Source organism: Lithobates pipiens, unplaced genomic scaffold, assembly GCF_037356315.1.
Source record: "Lithobates pipiens isolate NorthernLeopardFrog02 unplaced genomic scaffold, aLitPip1_a1.2 Scaffold_25, whole genome shotgun sequence".
Taxonomy (NCBI): domain Eukaryota; kingdom Metazoa; phylum Chordata; class Amphibia; order Anura; family Ranidae; genus Lithobates; species Lithobates pipiens.
Window position 1 is genome coordinate 149,278,898 of NW_027507787.1, and position 25,369 is coordinate 149,304,266.

Here is a 25,369-nt window from a genome sequence, read left to right on the forward strand (position 1 = left end):
CATGTCACAAAACAATTCATGAAGTTACAATGTAATTTTGTGTTCTTTAATTAGCAGTAGGGATACGATGAATATACCATTGTGCGTTCTGTGATCTCTCTCTCTCTGGAGTGTTGGCTGCAATTAGTCGTGTAATGAGGGTAATTGACATCTCTAATCACTGTGCTGTGCGGTTACTCCGTTAGGGTTTTAGTCCTTTCATCTGCAGGCGATCTTCTTAAAGTGTGTCTGATCAGTGGGAATAATGAACAGTAATTGGATTTCTCATGGATAGATGAGACACTGCTTGTTTTATCTCTGTAGCCTCATGGTCTCTTCCTCTTCACTCATCTTTAGTTATTATTACTCTTTTAGTACCTTTTGATTAAAGGTTGTAATCACATTTTTGCCTCTTTTTTTTGTTTGGAAATATTGTTTGACAGTCTGATTTGTTCTATACGTTTTAAAATAGATTTAAACTCAATCTAAAAAAACTCCTGTTGGCTTTAACATGTTTAAGCTGGCCATAGATATTTTCCACAGGGATCGGCCAAGATTCAAACCATGTGTGGGCAGGCTGAATGTACCCAATCAACTTGGGTATAACCAGCCAGTTGGATTTTACATGCAGTTATTGCTAGTGGTTATGATAGCACTAGACTAAGTACCGTAGTTTGGCCCCATTCCACAAGCATGCACAATTTAAAAGCATGACAGGTTGGGTATCTATTAAATTTCTTTTTTTCTTAATTGCATGTAATTTTCTAGCAAAAAAACAAAAAAAACACACTGATTTTTACTTGTAAACAAAGTATCAGAATAGGATGGTCCTTTAAAAAAAAAAAACGGATGCAGTGCTATACTTAAAGAAGCCCAGTCTGAGATTTTTAGGCTGGGCTTCTCCTATGGGTCACAGGAGTGCAATTAGTTTTGCACTCCTGTGACCCGTTGTCAGCGGAGAGTGGTCTGAAGTCCACTCTCTGCTGACGTCACTTCCATCAGTCGAGCCAGTGCGTCATCCCAAAATCCCAAATCTGGATCTGCCAGCTGCCTTCATTGATGGCAGTCTCAGCGGGCCACTGAGGTGGCCGCTCCCTGCCCCTCCATAGCTCAGCACTCCAATGAGTGTGCAGGATCAGAGCAGGAGAGATGCTGACTAAACGGGCACTATTTCTCCACTAATGAAGGAGTGGGAACCAAGCCATCTGCGATGTTCGAGAGCTCAGTTCTCAGTGCAGGGACACGGGGGGGACAGCTGCAGCATCGGTCTGATGCTCCATCCACCGAGGTACGTAAGAATCTACAAAAAAACTAAAAGCCATACTTCTCTTTTAAATTAATGCAACTGTGTGTGTGTGTGTACACGCACACACGGTTTACCTCTATAGACTGGTTCACTTAAGGGCACCATTTGCAGACTTGATAAGTATGTTTATCCCCAGAATACTAGTTTCAGAACAAAGAAAATGCACATTCACACAAACTTGTATTTTTTTAATTTTCTTTGCACCAATACATATTTAGTCAGGCTGAAAAAAGACAAAAAAAGTCAATCTAGTTCAACCAAAAAAATAAATAAATGCAATCCCCTATACAAAATCATTCACCCACAGTTGATCCAAAGTTTTATTTCAACTCTGAAACATTCACAAAGTCAGGCCAGAGCACATAGCTCTCCTCCAGGTAAGGGGAAGTAGATTAGTATTACTAATTGTTACCAGAGTGGGAGACTCTGGTATAGTAATTGTTACATTGCCTATGTTCTGACAGTCTGCAGTCTATAGGTAATATATGGTTATATTGATCTCTATCTGTCCTTTCCTTACCCCTCTGTTCTCCTCTCACCCTCTGCAGGGACATACAAGAGATTCAGAGTTTACGGGAGGAAGTGAACAGTCTAAACTCGCTCATCTCCGACCTTCAGCGGGATATAGAGGGTAGTAGGATGCGGGAGTCTGAGCTGCTGGGGTTTACAGAGAAGCTGACCAGCAAAAACGCTCAGATCCAGTCCGAGAACAACTCCTTACAGTCCCAGCTGGATAAGCTGACCTATAGTGAGAGTGAGCTCCGCAGCCAACTAGAACAGTTCCAGCACTCCAACACTGAACTGGTAAGAAATGTTATGTTTACATGAAATGTCACTCCATAGCCCCACTACAATTATGTAAACCTGAAAACGAAGTATTAACTTAAAAGCTGAACTCCACAAGACTGAAGCCTCCGCTTCAGTCTTGTACCATTGTATGGGCACCTCTCCTTATTTTAGGGAACATGGTGAACTTTAGCATCCTCTACCTTCTTCCTCCCCAGCTTGACTGTCCCTGGCACACCCTTTTCATTTTAATAGATCTGTTTTTCCAATTACTCAATATGAATATTCTAGTGGGCACTCTATAGAGCAGTCTGTATGCAATAGCCTAGGAAAACCTATTTCTCCAGACTGACACCACCCATCAATGATATTGATATTTGCATAACTCCTCTTGAGAGCCAGCCCACAGCTTTCATCGCAGAGGATGTACAGCACCCATTTGATAGAAAAGCAAAGATACCCTCTGATAAAAGGCATGTAATGAAAATAGTGCAGTAAAAGGTAAATGGTTAATGGTGCATAAGGGTTAAGGCACAATCAGGTATACATAAGGTCCAAACAAAAAGTCACTACAATATATGATCAGGAATGTCCACAACAATTGTGGCAGCTGGATCCAAGAGGAGGGGGGAAAGGAGAAACCAATGAAGGCAAAATATAAGCTGATTAAACGACCACTTTAAACGACAATAGTATGTTGCAGCTTGTTATGTGTCTTGTCATGTTGTGTGTGACAGGAAGAGAGACTGAAAGCAGAGAGGACCTTAAGACAACAGGAGGTGACTGCCCTCCAGACAGACTTGAACTCTCAGCGGTCTCTGGTGGCTTCACTGAACACTCGAATAGAAGAGCTGAACAATGAGCTTGCTGCACAGAGGAGGAAACACGCCGTCAATCTGAAGGATTTAACCAAACAGCTCCAGCAAGGTGACGACATGACCGGCCACGCTACCCGCAGGCATGGCCACTGTTAGGCTAATTCTGAAAGTGAAAGTCTTTCACAGTGACAGAAATGGAGAGATGTCTGTCAAATAAAAATATCTTGCATACGGTTATGTGAACAAGTAAGTGCACCCCAGTGGAAATTGTTCACTTTTCAACATTAGACCTTGATTCATGCAGTGCCTACAGATAAATTTGATATAAAGGAACAAATAATGCATAACATTGACACAGTATATTTATTTTCATGATCTAAATTTAAAAAACAAGAATATAAGCGCAAGATTACAGCTTGTTTGTGAACATATAGGTAAAGATGAAGTTGTTTGGTCACAGTAATACAAGGAATTATCGAGAATTGGCGTAGGTAGGGAAACAGCTGAGCTACAGCATAATCAAACATGTAAATCTGCTGCGGATTATACTAAAAAGTCCATAAATCCAAAATAATCCATGGAAGCATCTCAATGAGACATAAGTGATCTCTACAATATATAAAGGAAACAGCAGAGAGCACCAACTAAGTGCAGTATATAGGAAACGACTTTAATAAAGATAACAAAAGGCAACTCACAAGGTGCATAAGGATAAGAGCATGTCATTCACCCAATGCAGTTAGCTGTTGAGCCTCAGTGAGTCTGCAGAAGCCAGGAAGCCGCTGTCAGGAGTTTGGTAGGACACCTGAAATAAAACCAGAAATCCTGAAGCGTGCCCGTTCCTTTTTCTCAAGCTTAAGGGCATGTGAAATTATATATATATATATATATATATATATATATATATATATATATATATATATATATATATATATATATATATATATATATATATATTGTATGTATCTGTTATATACAGTACATGAATGCCCATGAGCCTTAGGCTTGAAAAAGGAGCAGGCACACTCTGAAACATGTAACCATGCTCTCTACATTGCAGCCCTCTTAGGTGTGACGACACTTCCAGTCTTGTGCTGTCCATATGCTTTAGGGTGGCTCGTTTCTGGTCTCCTACACCGCTTCTGACAGCGGCATCTGCTTCCCGGGTTCTGAAGACGTACTGAGGCTCAACAACTGACTGAACTTTGTGGATGACATGCTCTTGTTATTATGGATCTTGCGAGTTGCCATTTATATTTTTTGAGAGTCTTTTGCTATATACTGCACTTCGTTTGCTCCCTATGCTGTTTCCTCGGTCACAGTAGTATTAAATGTTTTTGCTGAAAAGGAAGACCGTATTTTAGTAGAAGAACCTTACAACAATTGTAGTGATGGTGCAAATGTTTGGTGTTGCTTTGCTACTTCAGGGTCTGGGTAGCTCAAGTCAATTCTGCATCATGTTGAAGTGTACTTGAGAAGAATGTGAGGCCATCTGTCCAAAAGTTAAACTTAAACTGAAAATTAGTCTTTTAACACAGTATTGATCCAACGCACACCAACAAATCCACCAAGCAATGGCTCAGAAAGAAGACCTATAGGGTTATGGACTGCCCAAGTCAATGCCTTGATTTGATGCCCATTGAGATTTTTCAGGGTGGGTCAATGTCAGAGACTGGTGGGCAGTTATATAAAATGGTCATTTCCACTATAGGTGTCACTATCAGCTTCTGATACCAAGGTCGTACTTACTTTTTCTATGGTGCACCATTACATTTTTTCATATTTCTGTTGAATACATGATTAAAGATTTTTTTTTCTTGTTTTCCTATTTCAAGTATATTGTCTTTATCTGTAAGCACTGTTAGAATTAAGCTCTAATGTTTGCCTCTTCAAATATGTTGAGAAAGCCAAAAAAAGTTTTATGGGGTGTACTTAATTTTTTACATGATGCTATATATAACACATGAGGTTCTAAAGGGGTGTGACCAAATTCTTAATTAACCCTCTGCACACTGCTATACATATTTTTAGCAAAATTTTGTATGAAAACTGCGATTATTGGTTTGCTTCTTTTGCAAATATGTGCAAACTGGTCAAATGCATCAAAATTATTTTTCTCTGGTCGGTTTCAGCTTAAAGTGATATTAAAGCTTTATTTTTATTTTTTACATTAAAATAACATGTCATACTTACCTGCTCTATGCAGTGGTTTTGCACAGAGCAGCCCCGATCCTTTTCTCAGGTCCCCCGCCTGTGCTCCTTGCCCGTCCCTCCGGCCCCCAGAGCAAGCAGCTTGCTATGGGGACACACAGGCAGGCTTGCTACCGAGCGCTGCTCTGCGTGTCTATTCACACACACACACAGCTGCATCTCAGCCCTGACCCTCTCTCTCCTCATTGGCTTTCTTGCTGTGATTAACAGCAGCGGGAGCCAATGGCTTCTGCTGCTGTCTCAGCCAATGAGGAGGGAGAGACCCCGGAGAGCCATGGAATGATCGTAAAAAAAACCTTGAGCCTTTACAATCACTTTAACCGTGTACAATGCCAAGAAGGTGTTCATAGCATACCTTGATGGACGTATAGTGCCAATATGAGGCAGACAGTTGGGGAGCTACAGACTTAAGTCTCATAACTGACCTGCACCATGTTGTAGAAATGGAAAGATGTCTGTGCTTATGTATGTGTGGGAGTGAGATATACTGTATATACATATAAAACTGTATATACAGTATGATCAGCACAGTGGCTAACTGGTTAGCACTTCTATCTGGCAGCACTGAGGTCGTTGGTGCAAATCCCAATCATGATACTATCTGCCTGGAGTTTGCATGTACACCCTGTGCGTACGTGGGTTTCTTCTGGGTACTCCAGTTTCTTCTCACACTCCAAAGACATGCTGGTAGGTTAATTGGCTTCTGTCTAATTGTCCCTAGTATGTGAATGTCTGTCTGAATGTGAGTTTGAGGACCTTAGATTGTAAGCTGCTTGAGGGCAGGGACTGATGAGAATGTACTATATGTATGTAAAGCGATGCGTACATTGACCGCGCTATTTAAATATTTATAATAATAATTGATAATATACTCACATCTCTATCATATAAGGTGCTGAAGTTTCATGTTAATATTGAACATACTGATATACACCCGTACATATTTCTACTAAACTTTTGCATAAGGGGGATCTCTGCATTTCATGAGTATCAATGAAAGACAAACTAGGCAGCATTTCTCCTTATTCCTGACCAGAACTGATATAGTGTTATAAATACAAAGAACAGAGCCGGTAACTCCAAATGTCCTTGTCGCTTCTTTATTGGTGCATTAAAAAAAGTGAGCAAATAATATACAGGGGTTCGTGCGTTCCGGCTTACAAGCTTTCATAGGTGTGCCCAAAAACTTCAGACTGCTCCAGGGCACCCTCACATCACATCACACCACACACATCGCTTTACTCACATTAAAGGGTTGAGGTGGTAAACAAAGAATAGGGTAGTCAATGCTGCTGCTTAAAAAAAAAAAATATATATATAAATGCACCTGTCTTTTTAACTACTGTAGAGAGAGCCCACTCTAAAGGCTTGATGACATGGTGTGGCTGGGAAGCAGTAAAAACTGTTGTTTCAGTGTGGCTGTTCGGCATTTTGAGGGTTAAAGCAGGTGGTGAGGAAATGATCCATGTCCTCCTCACTGCCTGTCAGACACCCTCTGAAGAGTAAACCACTATGGATTGCTTTTCAGACGGATGGCAGTGACCGAACCCAAAGAAGCCAGAACTCTGATATCTGTTCCTCTCATCTTATCACCCAGTGATCAGGGTGGAGATAACCTTTTAGGAGGGACAAACCAGTGTGCCAGGATAGCTCTGCCAGCCCTCACCCAGGTATCCTTTTTAGTGAATAAACTGATCAAAATTGTACATGCATGTCGCTGTTCTTGTACTATGGTTTAACAAGGAAAGTTTAAGGGTATTTACAGAGTTCCTGATTTCCTTTTATTAATGCAGCGAGGAAGAGGATGGAGCAAATGGAGAATGGCAACTACGAGAAGGAAGTCAGCAGTATGGGCAGCAGGTCCAGCTCTTCAGGTAAGGGAGCCGCCCTCAGATTAAATGCAATTCCCTGACTCAAGGCTCCTCCTTCTGGTCACAGCAGGACTGGCAGCACTTCACTTTTTACTGTACAATCAAATGTTATCTTTTTTTTCCTTACAAAGTTATTATATAGAATTTATGTAGTGCCAATAGTTTGCACAGCAATGACGATAGTCATGATGATGAGCATTGCTGCAAGAATAAATGAGGTTGAGACTCCATGAAGGAGCTGCTATCAGATAAGTGCTTTTGATCCTTCCACGTGAGGTGGTGCACCTGTAGCTGTGAGTATCACAGGGCACAGAAAGCCAAAGACTTGGCTTTTTTCCTTTTTATATACAGATCTGTAGCATGTGGAATGCGGTGGCAGTCCTGCCGAGACTAGTTAAGCCTACATGTTGTTGGCAGGATCAACTGCTATTTTCTACCAAATGCAAACCACATTAAAACAAAAAAACAAAACTCTATTACCTTTTTATTCTTGAAGGTTGTAATGGTGTGTGTGGTTTGTTTGTTTTTTTGTTTATTATCTTGAATTTACAGTTACTTTTAGGACTGAACTCCAATCAGGGTTTTTATAACATCTTTAAAGCAATCCCTATCTGTAACCAAATCTCCATACATCTTTTTGAAAAAACGCTGCAATGCCCGAATAAATCAATTTTTCAAAGATGACATCCACAGGGCTTTAATAAATTATCATCCAAACTGAATGATGATTCCCCACTGTCCTCTTCCCTTCACCTTTGATTCTTGTCTTGTAACCCCTTGCCCATACAATCTTTGCAAAGCACTGCTGACATTTTTATGTCAAAGGTACCTGCGATGGCTGGATCTGTTTTGCAATGCTTTTTGGTCTGTCCTGCCCATCCACTTCCTTACCTGTTGATGGACAGCATATGCAAATATCAGTGGTCCCAGTAGGTAAATGACCATGCATTCTGGCTAGGTGAGCAGTTACTTGAGCACAAGGAATTGCCCAGTCCCTGCCTATGCTATTAACTACATTTCTAACAAATCAGTCGGGCTGGATCTGAGGTAGGAAAGGACGCATGACACTTTAAAGATCCCACCTTCAAGCTGCCGGAGATTGATGAAAGGATAACACACATATAGTGACATCACTGCAACTTTAAAACCTTTATCTCTGAACACAATACAACGCAAGTGCTGCACTATGCTTATGTATGTAAATCCCATAATCAAAGTAAAACATGTAAAAAAACTTGATAAATGATTTGTTTAACTTACTTTAACACAGCTTTTCTCAAACTTTTCAATACAGAGGAACCCTTGAAATAACTTTCCGGTCTCGGGGAACCCCTGCTAAAAATTCCTATATATACAACTCATGATAGGTTAGTCTGTTGGTCACTGGGAAGAATGCTTCTTATATTTTTGGTCATTGAAAAGAACCCCCCCCCCCCCCCCCCTTTCAGATAGCTAAAGTGATAATTGGTGTCAGTGGGAACTGATCTGAGCGGCAGAAATTGCTCATTCATTGCTCAAGGAACTCCTAGCAACCTCTAGGAACCCTAGTTAAGAAACCCAGATTTAACATAAGAGTCCAATGAGGAACCATAAAGTGAAATCAAAGTCCATGCAAGTCTCCTGTATATTTATATAACCACAAAGAAATATCTCTAAAAAATCCAGGGTTTCTTTATCTAGATCTCAATATATACTCTAGCAAACCATGCATAGTGGAATACAAACACCTCCTGCCCAAAACACAAATACCATGCCAGCATGGTGCTCACACACAAATTGTGCACTCACCAAACCTCTGACCCTGGGGGTGGGTCCATAATAGCCTAGATTTACACTGTCCTTCCAGTCTTCCAAGTCTCCTTCATTTCAGCTTCTTGGAAGATTTAGAAGGCTGCCTCTGATTTACATTCTATCAATAAACGCAAAGCTTTCTCTGATTGGCTAAGTTAGAGATTGTGATGTCATCAGCCCATCCGTCCGACTCGGTCAATCGGAGGAAGCTTTGTATTCATTGATGGAATAGAAAGCTACCTATGAATGGCTGAGTGCCACTCATCCTGACACTATTTTGTTGCTGATGGAAGGAACGCTGCTGTATGTAGCTGAGGCTACATACAGTTTATACAGTGGGCACACATGTTGGTGAAGGAAAAAGTTTGTTTGTTTGGGCCTATTTAAAGGATAAGTTCACCTTTACAAAAAAATAATAAACGCACATTTTTTTGCAGGGAAAAAATCTATGCATGTATTTATTTACTTTATTTTTTAGGATCCTGTAAAGCATTGCACCACAATCAGCAGATTTTGTGTGCATATTGCCACTCTCCTGCAGTCTGTCTGTGTAGCTGTCTGTCTATACCTCCAATACAGACAGGCAATTACTGAATGACCGGAAGCTCAATGAACTACCTAGAGCGCTCATCAGCACCCTGGTAGTTCATTAAGAACTACAAGCCATCAGCCGCAAAGGCTGGCGGTACTTGCAGTTCATTGATTCACAGGGCTGTGAATCGATGACATGGCCGTGTGGGTGACAGCGGCTGCAGTGAGAAGATCCTCAGCCCGCTGCCACAAGGAGGGGGAAGAGGGGGCAGATGCTGAACATGTTACACCCTGAATATGGGTGTAACATGTTCAATAAGGTAAACTTATCCTTTGAAGCAGGGGTCTCCAAACTTTCTAAACAAAGAGCTAGTTTACTATCCTTTAGACCAGGGGTCTCAAACTGGCGGCCCTCCATCTGTTGCAAAACTACAAGTCCCATCATGCCTCTGCCTGTGGGAGTCATGCTTGTAACTGTCAGCCTTGCAATGCCTCATGGGACTTGTAGTTTTGCAACAGCTGGAGGGCCGCCAGTTTGAGACCCCTGCTTTAGACTTTAGGAGGGCTGCATTGTGGCCATCGGGAGTAGAAAAGGTCCTGGCATCAGTGTGGAAAAAAATAATGCCCCTTTGTTTTAGTGAGAATAATTGCACTCCATTATTGGTGTAAATGGGGGAGGGGGGGAGGGGGGGATTGTGCTCCATCGATGATGTCATTGGGCCCCATTGTTTGTGTGATTGAGAGGAATTGTGCCCCATCATTGATATTATTGTCCCCAATTGTTGGTGACAGTGGGAGGAATTGCTCCCAATCGTTGGTGTCATTTGGAGGAAATGGGCTCCCTTTATTGGTGTCAGTGGGGGGAGTTATGCCCCATTGTTTGGATGAAATAGTGCCCCAGGGACTGATCTCCTCTGCCTGGGGGACCCTACTCCTCCTGCTCATTCTGTGCTACTTTTCCCTCTTCCTGTTCTGTGATCTCCCCTCACTTCCCTCTTCACTATCTGACACCCCCCCCCCCCCCTCTTTTTTGTTTTTGTGAGTTTGGTTTACTTTCAATTTTTCCCACATTTTGTGGACTTCTCCACACCCCAGCTCCTGAGAAATACAGCTCAGACCCCATGTGCTGACCTCCGGCTTTGACCGGAGGTTATTTTTGTTTGACTGCATGGGATTGTTACAGCTATGTCTTTTTTCTTATATTTCTTTTACAAAGAATTTTAGTAATTTTCGATCCAGCAGATCAGTTCAACAATTAGATGGTTACATTGCATATAGGATACATGAACAAAAGGCAAAAAAAAAAAAAAGAGGGATACTACTAGCTTTTTTCTTACATTTCAGTACCAAATATTGTACCAGAAATGGTGCCCCAAGGGCTGGATAAAAGCAAGCAAAGGGCCACTGTTTGGAGACCCCTGCTTTGTGAAAGTTAACATGGATATAGGTCTGTACTTGTAGTTACTGTAATAACTACAGTTCACCACGGATAGACTACAGAACACCTCTACCATTATGGCATGGAGAGGGGAAGGTGTTCTGCTGTCCTGTCAGAGAGCCAACACTGCTCCTCAATAGATGTAGTACAGTAGGTTAGCTGTGTCATCCAAGGACAGGAAGTGTGTTACAAGCAGGATCAGCAGATGAAAATAATGTCTTCTAGTCGGTCTGATGATATCCTAACCGCTTCCTCTTCTTACTTGGTGGCGGTGGTGGGCAGGCATTCTTCTAGGGCTGAGCGGTGCTCCCGTCCTGATCGGAGCTGGACCAAGGAGGACAGCACTGGAGTATCCAAAGGATAGATAAGTTTTGGCAATTTTTTTTTTTTATTTAACAGAGGAGTTCCATGTTAATACCTTTTCCAGGCTAAATACACAAGCGACTCAATGTCCGGTTTTGACTCTCTGTGCCGTGATGAATGGTTAAACGTCTTTTCCAGGGAAGCCTCTGCAGTTGTTGCTGCGGGAGTCTTCCCTATCCCCTTACTCTTATTTCTGATACATAAATCACACATTGTACCTGCCAGCTGGTTGGACCCATTACAGCTGCATTGTGCAGTTATACATCTGTAATTGGAGTGATTTCAGTAATGATACTTGGAGATAAGTATTCCCCCGCTGACACGATTGTTTAGCTGCTGGAATAACAATACGCTGAGTGTTACACTCAAACCATTGGAGCACATTAACTCCGTAGTATAGTGTTGTTTAATGCTGTATTCTGCTGAATTAACTACCAGTGTTCACTTTCCTCCTACACAGCACAAAATTCTTTTATTATTACATTTCTTGTATTCTGTCATCATGACATGGCAAACAATGAATGGCTGCTTTTACAAGAACAGTTTATGAAAAGGAGAAAATTAATCAATTTCAGTTTTGTGCGTAAAATCACTTCAGCTTTATAGTAATTTATTTTCATCTCCCTCTGTGTTCAGCTTCCTGAGGGAAATCTTGTACTTTAGGAGAAGAGAGCTAAAGTAAAGCTGGCCCTAGATAAGTAGAAAAACGAAAAAAGAAAAGAAATCGAACGTTTGATGGCCTAATTTTGCAGCGAATTTCATTGTTTAAAAAAAAAAAAATGTATTCAGATTTTTCTGCTACCTCTACAACTCATGTGAATTTCACTTGTTTATTTTTTTAACAATTGACCTAAAAATGAATAGAAATTTGTTTGGTAAAAAATTTAATTTTTAGTCTTGAAACAGAAATCGACTTGCCATAAGCACACTGACCATACAAAAATCAAATGAAGGGTCTAATGACTCGACTTTTCATTTAATATTCTATCCATGAATGGACCATTTTTGGCACAGAGTCCTTCCAGCAGCACAGAATATTTCAGGAGAGGAGAGTTGGATAGAGAAAAGAAGCGGAGTCCTCCAGGAGAGCAGAGTATTTCAGGAGAGGAGAATTGGGCAAAGGAAGGAACAGCAAAGTACTTCTAGCAGAGCAAAGTACTTCTTCCTCTATCCAACTCTCCTCTCCTTAAGAGCTTTGCCTGATGTCTCTGCTGCTCCTTCCTTTGCCTAACTCTCCTCTCTTGAAATACTATGATCCTCTGGAGGACTGTATTTTCCTCTAATCTAATGCTCCTCTCCTGGAGCAGAGTCCTCCAGCATTTAAGAGTATTTCAGGAATGGGGCGTTAAATAGAGGGAGAAGTATATCATAAATTTCTTATGTTTGAGACCATTGTTTTTGTGTTCTTAATGCACAGGGTCTCTCAACGCTCGAAGCAGCAATGACGATCGATCTCCTGAGAACATCAGGAACGCCATGGTTGTGGACAGTTTTCCAGAAGTGGACAAGGCCGTCCTTATTGAACGGATCATCCGCCTGCAGAAAGCGCATGCCCGGAAAAACGAAAAAATAGAGTTCATGGAGGACCACATTAAGCAACTGGTGGAGGAAATTAGGAAAAAAACAAAGTACGTATGACGCTGATCTCCCAAATGTCACATGGCGGATTTCTGTCTGTCTGTGCTTCTAACACATCTCTGACGCTTGTGCCGCCACTAATCCACAGCAATGTCTAATTTCACTAATCTCATGTCCTCGGCTGAGCCACAAGCCCCGCTGTACAAAACAAAAAATTTAATAATATCAGTTATTATATAGTGCTCTCTGATCTTGTCCTATAGCAATCTATAATTAGATCTATAATTATAATTTTTTTTAACCTTACAGGGGCCCTCTGGCTCTTCCCCCACCAGTTGCCTCTGGGTCTTCTCATTCTCTGTTTCATCTCATTGTCTTCTGTTCCAACAATTAACTATGTATCATTTCTGCTTTGCTTGATTTTAGAGACTAGACCAGCTTTTCTCAACCAGGGTTCCTCCAGAGGTTGTTAGGGGTTCTTTGAGTACTGAGAAATGTTTGCCTCTCTGATAAGTACCAATAATCTTTTACTCTATCTGTAAGGGGAACATTCTTCTCATTCGTTTCTATGTAAGGAGCATTCTTTCCATTGACCATCTAGCACATACTTGGTGGAGACTGGAACATTGTGGGGGCATCTTTTGTACCTCTTGAGGGTGGAGACTGAGTGTGAAGACAAGGAATGGCATGAGTGCAGTGGTAGTTGGCTAACAGAATCAGGACTGTAGGTAGGTAGACCTGGAAGCCACAGCCTTTGGGACAAGACACAGGAACCAGAGTAGGAAGCAGTAGAGGAAAACAGAGCAAGCCGAAGCAGCAACAGCATGGGAGCCAGGAAGCAAGTGAAGGTCGGTAATAGCTGGGCAACACACTAAAAAAACTGGAGGCAAAGGCAGGTCCAGTAAACAAGCGGAGGTAAGAGGTAATCAGATAAGCTTAGGTCAGGAGGCAGAGGCGAAATCCAAGGGTAAGCCGGATTATACATGGATAGCAAATGCAGCAGGCAAGGTCTCGGATAGGCAGGTTAGGGAACATGGAAATAAGATGAAGATCATTCAACTTTTCTCAGTAACACACACATAGTTTAAATAGGCTGCTGGGCATCAAGTGTAAACGCCAATTGCTATGTGCACATGCGCATACCAACCTGTCACAGTACGTCCAGTTTTGCCTAGAAGTATGGGCAGCACAAATGTGCACAAGCATAATTCTGCACAGTTTTTTTTTTATCCTGGTAGTTCAGTTTACTTTACATCACAAAATATAAGGAACACACTGCCCACTGACCACGAATATATGGGGCACTCTTCTCATTGACGACCAATGTAAGGATCATCCTTTCTGTTGGCCACCAATAGAAGGAGCATTCTTTCTACTGATCACCAATGTAAGGGGCACTCTTCCCACAGATGACAAATGTAAGGAGCATTCTTCCCACTGACCACTAATGCAAGGATCATTCTTCCCACTCACCACCAATGTTAGGGACACTCTCTTCCCACTGATGATCATTGTAAGGAGTGTTTTTCCTCCTTGGCCACCAATGTAAGGAGCATTCTTTTCACTGGCCACCATGGCAAGGAGAATCCTTCCCACTGACCACTAATGTAAGGAACATTCTTCCCATTGACAACCAATGTAAGAAGCTTTCTTCCGGCTGACTACCAATGTATTGTGGCCCTTCTTCACCAGCCACCAATTTATGGGGGCCATTCTTATTGACCACCAATGACCTCAGTGACCTTCAATGTAAAAGGACACTTTCCACTGACCCCCAATATGAGGGCAAACTACAGTCTTTATAACTTTTCTTTTTAATATGTTTCATTGCATCATTATTACCCATTGTGTTCTGTAGAGCAGCTCTGGGTGTCAAATACACCAAGCACCAAAATCCTTCTATTATTCAAATATCCACAATTTACTATTCATGCTAATGTCTCAAGATATATAATAATCTTAAGCAGGGGTTTCATGAGACATGAAAGTAATTTCAAGGATTCCCCTGTATTCATAAAGGTTGAGAAAAGCTGGACTAGGTTGTATTCTCAGTATATGTTTTAAGATAGTAATGTAACATTTTTACCAGAAAGTTAGTTATTTTTTGAGACCTTTACATTTTGCTGTTTAATATTTTATTGCATTGTAGAGATGTGTAAATGTTCTGTCTGATGACCCCTGTGAACATCAGGGAATGTGACTGGCATCTTGTAGGATGGTAACCTGTGGATGCACTTATAGGCTAACTATGGGAAAATTTAAAAGCTACATGTGTCCTATCTGATTTTCCCTTAGTTACATTTAAGTTGGTAAACTGATGGTTACATTCACTAGTAGGCACCTCCTGATGCCCAGTGACTAATACCGATGCCATGTAGAATTTCTGAAGATTGGGAAAAGCTGACCAATTATTTTCATCAATTTCTGGCCTTCCCCTCCCGCTTCTCACTCAAGGTGTGTATTAAACTGATGCATCAGTTACAATACTAAGAAGGCAGGTAGGGCAGGGGTCTCTAACCGGCAGCCCTCCAGCTGTTGCAAATCTGCAAGTCCCAAGAGGCATTGCAAGGCTGACATTTACAAGCATGACTCCCACAGGCAGAGGCATGATGGAAACAGCTGGAGGGCCGCCAGTTTGAGACCCCTGCAGTAGGGGCTTCCAATAGAAGCTCACTCTCTTAGCCCTTGTTTACTACACTTATGCTGCTCTCTGAAGAGCCATCCACATTTAGATTGCTCTTCAGAGAGCATTTGATCTGTCAAATGCTTTGGTCTGGCAAACACTTGGCAGGCTTAACCGGTGTCACATGAGGGAGGGAGAAGATGGTTAACCCCATGTAAGCTCTGACACTGCACAAAAGTGAATTTACACAGGGAATAAGAGCCAAGGCTCCGGCAAATGGAGCAGGCGGGTTTGTATCATCGTATGGGGTGTGGAAGTGAGTCTTCAAGGGAACGTGCCACTTTGCCCATTATGTGAGCCTCTATGTTAGAAAAGCTCTTTTTTGTAAAAAAACATTCTCCTCTTCTTTTTTTTTTCTTTTTCATTGTGCAGCAAATGTGGCTGTACATATTTTATTAAATACTGTACATAGAAACATATTTCATTACACATTGACACACTTCTATAAGGCGATTTACATTAAAGTGTGTGTTGTCCAATTACCACCGATGTAACGCACATATACTTAAGCATGGTGGGTGGACCTTAATACCAGCTGTACACATAGGCCAATTCCACTGTTCTGTGCTGAGAGTGTACTCCTGGCACAGTGACCGAGCGATCACCGGTCGGTGGGAGGTGCTCCCAATCTTGTGATCACTGTGACAGCCAAGCAGTCAGTCTCCTTTCTTTCAGAACTCCTTTAAAGTGGTTCTTAAGGCAGAAAAAAGCCTTGTGTGGCCACGGAGGGGGAGGGATTCAGATAAGCAGAGCTTCCCCTTTTGGTTGGAGCTCTGCTTTAATAGATTTTATCCCAAAAATTACTTCAGCAAGCAGTTTCTCCCCCATACTTAACTGAGCCAGAACTTGATCCAGCAATGTGCACACGATCTGAGGCTTCCGCTCTCCTCATTGGCTCAGACACAGCAGCAGAAGCCATTGGCTCCTGCTGTTCTCTATCACAGCTAGCGAGGAGTGTGCAGGGGGTGGGGACACACAGAGCCAGCTTGGAAGCGAGCACCCACAAGTGCCCTCATAAGAAAGTGGTTTGCTCTGGGTGGAGCAGCCAGGAGGATCTGGGCTGCTCTGTGCAAAACCACAGACAAGTGAGTATAACATGAATATTTTTGTTTAAAAAAGGCTAAAGAATCACTTTAAGACCCAGGGGATCCTCTTTTCCCATTTAGGGCCCCTTGTCCTATTTATACTCCTCTTACATAGGATCTGCAATGGAGGCTTTCTCTTCTGCAGCCATCACAATGCCCAAGTCTTTGGGTCTGGGTGAGCATTTTACCTCCTCCCCTGTGACTCCTCTCATACTGAAGAATGTATGACATAATTTGCCTACGCATGCAAACCAGGTAGTAACTAAAGAAATGTAAAAAAAAAAAAAAAGTTTAAAATAAGCAAATATGATATACTTTCCTATCTATTTACTAATTCTAGCAGCATAATGATTAAACATAATCTACATTGATTGAGGGGTGAAGTTCTGCTTTAATAAGAAAACTGTACGCAGTGGTTAGAGATGCTAAACATACTGAAAAATCGATTTAGGGGTCTATTTATTAAAAATGCACTGTAAAAATGTCACAAACATTCACACAGCTATCACAAATAGTTGCTATATTTCCTTCAATGTTAATTTCCTATGATCATCAGCTCCATCTAGTGCTATTTTCCTAGAATACCTCAATCAGGAAAATATGTGTGTGTGTCTCTCTCTTTTTAAGTCTAATAGATTTTGAATAAAGGTAAATGGGTTTTAACCAGGATTGGTGCCAATATAGTGCATGTTTGTAGTTGCTTGAAGTTTTCAGGGATGTGGCACTCAAAGTACCTTACAAGCACCTACTATGGCCACCCTGTGATGGTGCATTAATGCTACTCCTTAATATAATTACAATATTAACATAGACAAAATATAGGGACATTATATGGTGGTTGTGTCAATGTTTGTGACGTTTGTCCTATGACTATTTTAGGAATAGACTCATTAGACCCCTCTCACACTGGGATGGTTTTCATCTGCTTTAGCTCTGGAAAAAGCCTCTGCTAAGCGCCTGAAAACCGCCTCCCATTCATTGCAGTGTGTCTTTTCACACTGGGGCAGTTTTCTTGCTGGACGTTCCAAAAAGTCCTGCAAGCCGCATCTTTGGGGCGGGTTTGGAGTGCTGTATTTAGTGCTCCCAAAATGCCCTGCCCATTGGAGTGAATGGGCAGCGCTTTCAAAGTGCTGCAAAACTGGAGTTTTTAACTTAAAGGTTAAAAGTGGCCTGAAAAGTGGCTCAAAAACAAGCGGAGCTTTAGCACTTACAGCCGGCGCTTTCAGTGTGAAAGCAGTCTTAGCCCTTGTACACACGGTCGGAGATTCTGACAACCAAATCCGTCGGATTTTGTCTGACAGATTTTGTCCAAAACTGTCCGTGCATACACACGGTCGGACAAAGTTGTCGGAAAATCTGACGTGATGACATTATTTCGTTACGACGGGACTACGTTCACGCTAGTAGCCAATAGCTTTGGTGTAGGAATTTGATCTGAGCATGCGTGGCACTTTGTCCGATCGGAATTCTCTACACATGATCGGAGTATGTCCGATCGGAGCATTTTGTCGGAAAATTTTACCGGCAAGTTGGAAAAGTTGGTCCGTCGGATATTCCGACGGAAACAGTCCAATGCAGACCACACACAGTCGGAATATCCGACAAAATGGTCCGATCGGACACATTCCGTCAGAATCTCCGACCGTGTGTACAAGGGCTTAGTGTTTACATAGGTTTATTTTAACTGATCAGTTTTATAAATTGTAATTGATTTGATTTACTAAATTACAAGAATACTGTGATTAAAACCAGGAACTGGGACAGGCTATCTGATCGAAAGATTGATCGGATCTTCCACTGCGCTGGGATTGGAGTTTCTCTAAATTGTTTTGCATTTCAATTGCTTTTTTTTTGGTTTTTGAGAATGAAAATGAAAAATTATCAGATTTCCACATGTATGACCAAGCATATAAGGAATGTGGTTTTAATTTTGGTCCTGTCTATTAGAAACGGAAGAAAAAAATGATTAAACTAATTTTTCTTGGTTATAGTCCGATTAAATAGGCTTATGTTAAAATGTCTCTATTGTCCTTTTAAGAGTTTAAGGGACCCAGCATACTAATAAACAACCTAGGGTTATACTAACACCTACAGGAGTCTTTCCTGTAGGCAGCAGTATAACCCTAGTTTTTCTTTGACCAAGCTGTGATCCTTAATGGTCTCTGGAAAGGCTTTTATGATTACAAACATCCTTTTCTGTCTGGTGAGAAAGGAGGTAGCTAAGCCTATTTATTCATCCTATGAGTTTTTGTATCTGAGATCTGTATACCATGCCCCCAAATCCAAAACATGCAAAATGCAGGTCTAAAACAAAACATGCCACATGCATGGCTAAAGTTGCATGTAAAATGCACAGAAACCATTCATATGACCACTCTGTGGCCAAACCACAGCACATCAGTGTGAACCTGACCTTGGGTAACAGCCTGAAATAAGGACCCTTTTTTAATATTCCTGATGACTGAACCCTAATCGCCATGTAAAGTGTGACCAAAATACCATCTGGGTAATTTAATAAGCGAAATGCAGAAATCACATTCACCAGATTTGCCCTTTTCATGTTTGGATTCCCACCCCTTGCATGTGAACTCTGAACTGTATGGACTGCTCAGTTAAAGCTGAACTCCAAGCAAATGGCTAAATGCACATATTACATTCATATATGGGAGCTGTGTTACCTGCCAAAGGATTTGTATTTCTGTCCATCCAGTCCTGAGATTGACATAGCTCTGCCACACAGCATAGCACTGTCTGGCCTGGCAGCAGACCTGATTTTTTCACTGCTATGTCCTTCCGCCAGCCTAGGACTGGACAGTGAAAAGAGAAGCAGCAGACTGATAAACTAATCTCTCGGTCAGTCTGCTCTCTCCTCCTATCAGCATGCTCCTTGCACTGCTGTACAATTGACTGACTGTGCTGCTTCTCATTTTCCATGTTTGTGCTCTGCTGTGCAGGGACTACAAGATGCTGATATTGGGTCATTTTCAGGTACTTACACTGCTTGTATTAAAAGCTATATTTAATGATGCATTAATGATTACAACATTGCATTGATTTATATTTTTTTATTTGCCTGGAGTTGAGTTTAAACAAGTCACTATGGATAATGGATATTAATCATGTTTTAGTCTGTGACCAGAAAAAATCTAAAATGATCATCAAAATAAAGAATCAAGGATCAATTTGCGGCTTGTTTGTCCAATAAGATGCAGAACTGCAGCTATCTTGACTTCTGTTCTGACTTCACTTGCTGCATGCTTGTACCAGCTCTGTCAATCAAAATATTAAAGCCAACACAGCCAGACAACTGGCCTTTCAGGAGATCAGCAATGGTAGGCCTGTATTCCTCTCACTATTGGATTTCTTAAAAATGGAAGAAACCCCTAAGTCTAATTGTTCTTAAATGTTCCCTCCCCTGTCTTGCCTAACCTGTATAAAAAAGATCTGTATACTTACCTGTTTCTAATCTGCTGTGGTCTGGTCACATCCTGCAGCTCCGGCTAGCGGAGCATTTGAAAATGGTTGGGATTTCCAGTTGCCGTAACGTCATCCATAGGCTCTCATAGCCCAGCCCAGCCATTGCTGGCGCTCCTTTCTCTCCCCTGCAGCTCAAAATGCAGGGGAGACCTCAAAATTCTACAAACAATACACTATAATGACAATGTGAAAGAAGTTTGTTTGAAATCTTTGCAAATTTTTATAAAAAATGAAAAAATCCCATGTACATAAGTATTCACAGCCTTTGCCATGACACTCAAAATTGAGCTCAGGTGCATCCTGTTTCCACTGATCATCTTGAGATGCATCTATAACTTGATTGGAGTCCACCTGTGGTAAATGTAGTGTATTCCAGAGCACAAACCAAGCCAAAAAGTCCAAGGAGTTGTCTGTAGACCTCCAAGACAGGATTGTATTGAGGCCCAAATCTGGATTAAGAGCCAGAAAAATTTCTGCAGTATTGAAGGTCCCAATGAGCACAATGGCCTTTATCATCTATAAATGGAAGAAATTGGAACCACCAGAACTTGAGCAAACCGCCTGGCCAAATTGAGCGATTGGAACAGGTCATTTTCAAATTGGTGGCAGCAACATGTCTCAAAAAAGTTGGGGTGGGACCATGTTTAGCACAGTGTAGCATCCCTTCTTCTTTTAACCAATTCCTGACCATGTCTTGCAGATATACTGCGGCACAATGGTTCTCCTGGGCGAAATCTCATATGGGTACCTCCTACCTGTTCTCGGCCACCAGAGTGCGAGCGGGAACGATTGCTGGCCATGTGCGATTGCATGCACGAGCGCCAGCACAGGGATTTGTGTGTAAACACAAATCCCCATGCTGTCAGAGGATGAGCCATATCGTTTGTTCCTACTAAGTAGGAAAAACAATATGCCTGCTCTCCTAGTCACTCCCATCCCCCACACCTGAGGGTACACACATTTAACACCTTGATAGCCCCTTAGTGTTAACACCTTCCCTGCCAGTGACATTTACACAGTAATCAGGGCATTTTTATAGCACTGATCGTTGTATAAATGTCAATGGCTCCATAAAAAGTCTCCGATCTGTCCGATCAATTTTGTGTAGGTACAGCGTCGAACGAACGTGCAATTGTCAGTTAGTGATGCACTGCCAAACTGTAAAAAGTGCTCTGGTCAGGAAGGGGGTAAAATCTTCCGGGGCTGAAGCAGTTAAAGAGTAACTCCATTTTTGTTGAGAAAAAAACATTCCCCTCTGGGTGTTCTATGTACATTCCAGGGATTTTTAACAAACTTTATTGCAGATTCTTACCTTTTGTTATTCTGAAGAAATCCCTGTGTCTTTGTCTGTGTCCATGTGGGAAAGTGAATCTAATGGGAGTGGTTTCGTAATTATCAATCAGCTGCTGCACCTGCAGGGCTCTAATGAGGAAAGCTGCTGGGACTGCATCCCTTTTTTGATGTGATTTCCTATTGGGAGTATCTCACCAAAAATGACCTTTATGTTGCAGGTGATGCCCAAAATCTGACTTGTATCTTTGTGCAGTTTTCTGGGAAAAATAGGTCAGCCAATCACATAAGCAGGAAATGAAATTTCTGGTGGGCGTTCTGTATACATTCTTTGTACAGAACACCTCCAGGTTGCCATACTGCATTTTACAGAAAATGACTGCACTGCAGATTGAAAAGGAAAGGTATTTTTTTAATAACATTAAATTACAATATGACTAGTGTCCCAATTGTATGTATATTCTTTTTTTTTTTCACTTGCTATTTTTTTTTTTCCCCCACGAAAGTGGAGTTACCCTTTTAACAGCCTGTAATCATCTGGGAACTGAGAAGACCAGTTGTTGTTTTGGGGAGGAATGTTGCTCCATTTTTGCCTGATATAGGATTCTAACTGAAAGGTCTGGACTGGATTCAGACCAGTTAAGCACCCGGACTCTTCTACTACGAAGCCGTGCTATTGTCATAGATTTAATTTTAAATATGAGTACTTGAATTTTGCACATCAATGCATTCTCTTCTTATGTAGATTTTACACAGCGTTCCAACAATTTTTTTGGAATTGGGGTTGTATGTCCTGGACTGAGATGCCAGATCCACAGATGACGCAACCTTGTAAATTCCGATGCCTGTGCAGTTCTTGCCGTTGTACACCAGTGTTTCTCAAGGCACCCCAGCAGGTCATGTTTTCAGGATTTCCATTATTTTGCACAGCAGATTTGGTCAGTTTCACTGCCTTAGTAATTACCACATCTCTCATTTGAGGGAAATCCTGAAAACATGACGTGTTGGGGCACCTTGAGGACTGTAGTTGACAAACACCAGTGTACACAAATGTCTGACGAAGATCAGCCCCCATGGCAGCCTTGGGGCTCGGTAAAATGTTTGACTGTTGCAGTTTGATCACTGGGGAAGACTGAAGAAATGCTGCAGATTGATGGCACAATTTCAGCCTAGGCAAAGTCACTTTGCGTATTTCAACGGCAGCTTTTTATTGATAAAAGATGGAACTTTTTTTGTAATTTTTTTTTTATATATATTGAGACAATGTGTATCTTCTAGAGCTGGGGAATTTAAGTCAGTGATTGTAAAGGCTCTTCTTTATTACCGTAATTAAAAAAAAAAAAAAAAAAAAATGTTCTACTTACCTCCTCTGTGCAGTTGGTTTTGCAGAGCAGCTTGGATTCTCCTCTTCTCGGGTCCCTCTTTGCTACTCCTCCAATGCAATATTCCCAGCACACACGTTCCTTCATAAACGGCTGTATCTTAGATTGGGTACGGAAATGAGCAATGGCTGGAACTGACTGCAATCATGGGAAGGAAGTGTCACCAGCACACCAGGATCTCCAAAATTGGGTTCAAAACTTGAATTGCATAGTATCAAAAAATAAATAGAAGCGTCGTTTCAGAGCCACGCAGGACCCCTTCATCAGGCATGTGACACATTGTGACACAAACAGTCCACTATTTAACCACAAATAGAGCTTTCTTTTGGTGGTTTTTAATTACAACTGGAAGTTTTATTTTTTGCTAAACAAACAAAAAAAGATGCAAAAAAAAAAAATCATGTTTAATAGTTTGTTATAAAATTTTGCAAACAGGTCATTTTTCTCCTTCATTGAAGTGTGCTGATGAGGCGGCACTGATGGGCTGCATTGGTGGGCACTGATAGGCATAGTTAAGGCGGCACTAAATAGGCACAGATAAGGCGGCACCAATGGGCACAGATAAGGCAGCACTGATGGGCAAAGATGGGCACAGATAAGATGGCACGGATGGGTAGCACAGATGGGTGGCACGGATGGGTGGTACTAAGGGGCACTGATAGGTACCACTGATAGATGGGACTGATGGGCACTGATAGGTAGCACTGATAGGTGGCTCTGATAGGTGCCACTGCTGTGCACTGATGGGCGGCACTGATGGGCACTGGTAGATGACACTGATGGGCACAGATATGTGGCACTGGGGTGCAGCACCTTAGTTGAGGCAGATTGTGGGCACTGCTGGGTGGCACTGTGGGCACTGCTGGGTGGCACTATGGGCACTGCTGGGTGGCACTATGGGCACTGCTGGGTGGCACTGACGGGGGGGGGGACACATTTTTTATTGATGTGGCAAAGCAGGGGGCAGGTGGGCACTGGCAGGGCTGGCTGTGATCGGGACTGATGTCCCGATCACAGCCGCCGGTGATCGGCTCTTTTTTTTTCTACTCGAGCTGTCAGCGCGAGGAGGAACAATAGCCGATTACCGGCTCTGTTATATCACATGATCAGCTGTCATTGGCTGACAGCTGATCACGTGATAAGGGGTCGTGATTGACCCCTTGCTCGGATCGGTGATCAGGCGAGTCTCGTAGTCCCGGCAAAGGAGATCCGCGCTGTAGCCGCCATTCGGCTATAGCGCGGGTCTCAAGTGGTTAAAGAAGCATTCACCAATCAGTGCAAAGAGGAAATAACAGCCAGCCTGACCCCTGACATCCAATGACATCATATCCGTCCATAAAACTGTGTGTTTGCTTCCTATTTACATAAAACAGCCATCAGGCTGTCATAAATACTTCTAAATTTATTTAAATTTTTGTTTCCTTCTTATTATTTGTAAATTTTTTCGTTTCGTTTTTCTTATTTTTTTTTCTTTCTCTTTTCCTTTATTTTCATATTTTATTTAAATTTTCTGCTTTTTTTTTTCACTTTCCATATCTTCATGGTGCAGTGGCCGTGACTCACTTTCACACTCGGTTTTCACTTTTTTTTTATTTTATTTTTTCTTCTTTTCACTTAGCCCCAGTCTGCTCCCTGTCTAATTGCAGACCGCCGCTGTCTGCATTGACGTATTCATCCCCTGGGGCACATGTGCATAGTGTGTCACAGGATTGGAGTAGAAAGGCAAGCCCCTAATAGTCACCTAGCAACGGTAGTAAACGACCAGGTGGAAGTACACAATTAAGGAAAGGATCAGACACGTTTGATGAGGCTGCAATTGTAGGTTAGTTCTCTGTGCAACTAGGATTCATTTTAGTATGTTCAGAATACTAGTACACTGGTCCACTCTGGCCAAAGTGGTTATGACAGCCTGATGGCTGTTTTATGTAAATAGAAAGCAAACACACAGGTTTATGGGCGGGATATGATGTCATGGGGTGGGCGGGGGGTTATTTCCTTTTTGCACTGATTGGTGAATGGTTCTTTAAATAGTGGACTGTTTGTATCACAATGTGTCACATGCCTGAAAAAGGCGTCCTGCATGGCTCCGAAACAACGCTTCGATTTGTTTTTTTGATACTATGTGATTAAACTTTTGGACACAGTTTTGGAGATTTCAGGCGGAGTGTACTGGATAGCTAAGGGTATCATGAACATCGCTGGAGAGAGAAGGGGCTCAGGTAGGTAATTAGGGGGTGCTGGGGAGACTGCTACACACAGAAGTTTTTTTAACTTGATGCATAGAATGCTTTAAGATAAAAAAAACTTCTGCCTTTGCAACCCCTTTAAAGTGTACCTTAGATTTAATATGAGTTGATCCTGAAAATATTCTTATGGTCATTTTGCCACTCTGTAAATCCCAGAGGCATGAATCTACTGATTCCGGCTGTTAGGATTGACAGCTGTGTGCAGATAGCCACAGCCATCAAGCAGATTTCTTCAACTGGGATTCTCGGTGTTACAGATCACCCGTGTGAATGGTGATTTTATATTCTAGCTTCCCCTAACAGGATGACAACATCATTTGTGCTGAAGTGAAATAACACCTCAGCATTGTCACCTTGTGGACATAGTCTTAAACTGGCCATATATGGATCAAAATTCAGCCAGTTAAGCATGGACCGGCCAAATTTAGATCCATGTGTGGCCTTCCCTGTTCGACACAATGTTGGAAAATGCTTCTTGATCAGCAGGTGTAGCCGCCGATCACTGTATTCTGGCAGCAACGGGTCCCACTGTCC

General features: G+C 41.9%; 1 protein-coding gene across 1 annotated transcript in view; it reads left to right on the plus strand.

Moving 5' to 3' along the window:
* The window catches only part of CCDC186 (coiled-coil domain containing 186), a 143,128-nt gene that overhangs the window by 92,494 nt on the left and 25,265 nt on the right, over nt 1-25,369 (plus strand). Inside the window, exons 11-14 of the mRNA XM_077454981.1 lie at nt 1,834-2,089; nt 2,809-2,998; nt 6,894-6,974; nt 12,512-12,722. Of these exons, the coding sequence (XP_077311107.1) occupies nt 1,834-2,089; nt 2,809-2,998; nt 6,894-6,974; nt 12,512-12,722 (738 nt within the window). The remainder of the gene's footprint in view (nt 1-1,833; nt 2,090-2,808; nt 2,999-6,893; nt 6,975-12,511; nt 12,723-25,369) is intronic.